Below are 4,300 nucleotides of genomic sequence, written 5' to 3'. Positions count from 1 at the left end.
GAAAGAAAGAAAGAAAGAAAGAAAGAAAGAAAGAAAGATCACCAGGTTATTTACATTCCACTGAACTCACTGAAAAACCCAAACAAACATGGCCACAGTATTAGGTAACACTTCCATTTTTCCCCCTTTTTTTTTTTTTTTTTTGATAGGACACAGCTATTTTTATATCCTGCTATTATTTGATGGAGGAGCTAAAATGTTCCCTACGCCGCTTGTGCAGGTTTGTGCACGCAGGACACCTCCGTATCCCGGAGGCCGTGCGGAGGCTTCTGCAGGGGGGCACTGCGGAGCCCTCCCTGCTGCTCTTAGCACCAGGTCTAACTCGCTAAAGCCGCAGCGCCCCGGTTTAAKTTGCTCCTGCCCCCCAAGCATTGGTGTTATTCGTACCTGGCCTGTGGTGGGCACCTGCGGGCTKCTCGCTGACCTACCTGGGAGCTTCGTGGCCGGCGGGGTCTCCGCTTGCGCCGTGGCCTGCACACCAGCTCCCAACTCGGGCTCCTCCTGCTGCAGCTCGTGGCTGGTGGACCTTGATGGGCAAAATCAAAGGGATTGGGGGGAGGCAGGAAGAGTTGCAGGGTTTTTGCTGTGTTTTGGGGGTTTTCTTTCCCTCTCCCCTCCTTGAAGCCTGTCRGTAGCTGCTCAAGTGCTGCTTTTATTTGCAACAGAAATGCTGAGTTACAACAGAAAATTGTGAGCATGAAAACACGGACGTTCTTGTAGGGTGCCCCCCTCGCCAGCAGCCCCGGTGCAAGGTCTCCCGTGGCTTTGACAACAGAATAGCACCTTCCAGACATAAACCGCCCTTTATGGCTAACCAGAATGCGAGTAATTACAGCCAAAGCTCAGACTTTCTCTGTACCTTAGTCTTGGTGCAGCCCGCGCTGGCTTTGCGAGCACCCGGGCTCTGCAAGGCGCCAACAGCAGCTCTCCTGGTCAGCGCTGCTGAGCTCCGCTTAAGCTGCACTAAAGCAGCCATCGGGTCGCCCTAAGCTTTATTGCTTCGGCAAAAGAAACTAAGAAACTTCACTGGAGACCGGATTATGCTGGTAGCAGAACCAGAGAGATGCTTTTGCTCTCCAGCCCCATTATCTCCTCTGTTGTATCTTGATCAGCTTTCTTACACATAGCCGCAGCTCCTGCGCCGACCTGTAAATTGCTGTTTTGGCTGCCAAATTGCCATAAACCTTCTATTTTTTATGTTTTAAGAGCTTAAAACTGTCCATCCTCTTTGGACGTGTCTTTAAAATTGGCCAGCGCTGGGAGGATTTCATGTATATCCGAAGGCTTAGAAGAAGATGTTCCTTCCGCAGAGCTTCTAGTTTTATAGTCGACAGACATGAAAAGCCCAGCAGGGATAAAAGGAACTTAACCAGTTCCGTCTAATGCATCTAAATCTACCTAAGAGCTCAAGGSCCTGGAAGTGCTCGGCGCACCACGTTTATCTAAGATGCAGAAATGGGTCTTCAGCACACATGCCACATGCCCCCTTCTGATGCCAACTTAGCATGAATTAGAAGACTGGGATGAATAAACAAGGTCAGTCTGGGCTGGGCCGAGCTGAATCAACGCGGAATAATTGTCACTCCTTTCTGTCAGTTTATCTTGGCTCGGGATTCGCGGCGCTATAGATTATAAAATGTTTTCAGCGGAGCGGCTGGCAGGGATTTCATTGATTTTTTTTCTTTGTTTTGTGCATGCTGAAGAAATTTCCATTAAGTATCCACACTGCTCGGGTGACAAAGTCGAATTCGTTTTGCAGACTTTTCTTTCTTTGGGAAAAAGGAGGTGCTAATAGGTGAGCAGTGTAACCAGGTAGAGCTGCCTGTTCCAGTGGCCCAGAGAGGAATACATGTGTTTGAAAGGGCACGAAAAGCAAGAGGAAAGGTTCAGGAGAAAACCCAGTGCAGCCGAATCCACTTTCTCCTGCTATTATAAAAACATTCATATTAAGACAGGCGATAGCTTAATTAAAACAGGAGTAGCTCTGGTTTGGTGTGGGTGGGCTTGTGGATAACTTTATTTTTTAATCCGTTTTCAATTAAATCCTGATGCTATAAATAGACACAAGGTATTTCAAATCCCAACACTATTTTTGAGTGCAGCGGCCCTGCACTCAGGTGCAGGTAGGGCCCTGTCGCTGTCCCAGGCACTCACTAGCTGATTCCTCCCATCCCATGAGAAGTCAACTGGTTATGAGAAGTCAACTGGGAAACCAGTCAACTGGTTATCTGGCTCCCCTGCAGTTATCCGGCTCCCCTGCACAATGTTAACATCTTCTGAGGAGACCTCCACTATTTATGGCTAGCAAAAGAGCTGCTCTGACCAAAACATGTCCAGCTGTTCTGTCCAAAATACGTAAGACTTAGCACAGTCTCCAAGTTCTCTGCTTTCTGCCYACTAAGAAGAGAAGCTCGAATTTGTCCAGAACAAGCCCTCTGGTAAAGGAAGCCCTGAGGCTGCTTTAGGAAGGACCATTTGCTTTCCASTCATTTCTTGATTCTTGCTTCCAGACCTGGCTTTCCTCGTCAGGTATGGTCTGAAAGGAGGTGATGATATTGAGAAGAGTTAATTGAAGTGATTTGTTAAATCCACAGACTGAAAATGGGGCTTCTGCTACACGTGGGTATATTTGTAGGGCTACAGTAATAGGTTTTATTAAGGCATAAGTTAAATAGAAAGGTCTTCTGCTAGCCCTCATACACGGCCCAGGGATTTTGCCTTGGGTTGCAAGTCAGGAGATGCATCTGTCCCAACACAAAGGTGCTATCAAACAGCACCTTTCCTGTCCTTAAATRCAGGAAAGGAGTCTAGGAATGCACTGGACTTGATGAGCTGAGCTCTGTAAATTCAGGTTTACAGAGATACCAATTTGGGAAGGTATCCGGATCCAACAGTGTCTGGATAGTGGTGTTTATTAGTAACGCAGGTCAACTGATGCTTTCAGATGCAACTAGATGGTGAAAAAAAAGTGTAAACCTGAGACAGATTTTTAAAAAGTCTCTGGTAGAGAAGAAACAAGGCAAATGTCACATACTGGCCTTGCCAAACCCCTGCCGGGTCCCACTGTGGGGTCTTGCAGGGATCGGAGGGGCTGCTGCCATCCAGAAGAGAGCAGAGCCGTTCCCACACGTCGGGTGTACGTGAGCAGAGCCGTGGGGCTTAGGGCTGACCTACAGCGAGGCTGTGCGGGGTTTAGTGCAGGGTTAATGCCACTGAATGATGCCAAGGACTGACACCCAACAGGGAAAGCACAGGCTGGAAGCTCAGCTGGAGCTCAGCTGGTCCAGTCTCCAAGGAGGACTTGTAAAGGATGAGGAGAGAAGGGAACCACTTGTTCTGGTGAACATGAGGAACCCTGAAGAAACAGCAACCCCTTCCCTTGCACTAGACCGTGAGCGATGCTCCTGACACTGCTGCTGTCCCATCAGCAGGATGCACAAACCGGAGCTGCCAACCAGCCCTGCTCCACAAAACACACATAAATTCCCCCGAGACAAAAATCTCATGTATTTCTGCAGTGCTGAGGGGATAAATCAAGAGGGTGCCTGCAGTAATGTGCATGAGGTGTGGCTGAAGGGACCTGGACAATATGGGAAGTGTATCGTGCATGGGATTGGGCGACACAGAAGGGTAAATCTACCACAGAATGGAATTTTCTTCCATTTTGCCTCGAGGTGAAAGACTTCAGAAGCGAATAGGAAATGATTCGGTGTCTCCAATGTTTATGAATTCTGCTCCCCAGCAAGATAAGTGAAGACTAGTGTTAAACAGCATGAGAAACGGGGCAAGTCGATACCCACCAGAAATGACCACGCTAACCAACAGCGAAGGGCCCTTGGAGGAGGGGGAATGTGTTTGGGATATTGATCCTGAAACTGCAGGGAGTGCTTGGAGGCTGGGAAGAAGTGGCCGGTGGAGATGAATCTGTGATGTGGGAAACGGGTCAGAATAATAATGGTTCCACTTTTAAAGCAGATTAACTGAGGCAACAAAGTAAATATGATTTAATTCGGGGTTCCCATGCGGGTTTGGAGAAATATCAGAGTGCAGAGGAAAACTGCCAGAAAGCAGTGAGTCATGGCAAATTCCCGTCGGGAAGAGGCGAGCCGGAGGGAGGATCGCGTGCCTGCGCCTCTGGAGCGGAGGCGTGTTGGGATCAGCCCCGTTCTTGTGCTCTGCTCCAGGGGCTGCCCCCATGGGCGCCGAGGAAAGGAAAGGAAAGGAAAGGAAAGGAAAGGAAAGGAAAGGAAAGGAAAGGAAAGGAAAGGAAAGGAAAGGAAAGGAAAGGAAAGGAAAGGAA

General features: G+C 48.7%; 1 protein-coding gene across 1 annotated transcript in view; it reads right to left on the bottom strand.

The window, feature by feature from the left end:
* Positions 1-4,300, bottom strand: part of WDPCP (WD repeat containing planar cell polarity effector) — a 79,904-nt gene that overhangs the window by 4,156 nt on the left and 71,448 nt on the right. Inside the window, exon 15 of the mRNA XM_026033989.1 lies at positions 429-526. Within this exon, the coding sequence (XP_025889774.1) occupies positions 429-526 (98 nt within the window). The remainder of the gene's footprint in view (positions 1-428; positions 527-4,300) is intronic.

Source organism: Nothoprocta perdicaria, unplaced genomic scaffold (genome assembly GCF_003342845.1).
Source record: "Nothoprocta perdicaria isolate Ctin4 unplaced genomic scaffold, notPer1 scaffold_138, whole genome shotgun sequence".
Lineage (NCBI taxonomy): Eukaryota > Metazoa > Chordata > Aves > Tinamiformes > Tinamidae > Nothoprocta > Nothoprocta perdicaria.
The sequence above is the reverse complement of the archived record's forward strand: the minus strand, read 5'-3'. Positions and strand labels throughout refer to the sequence as shown.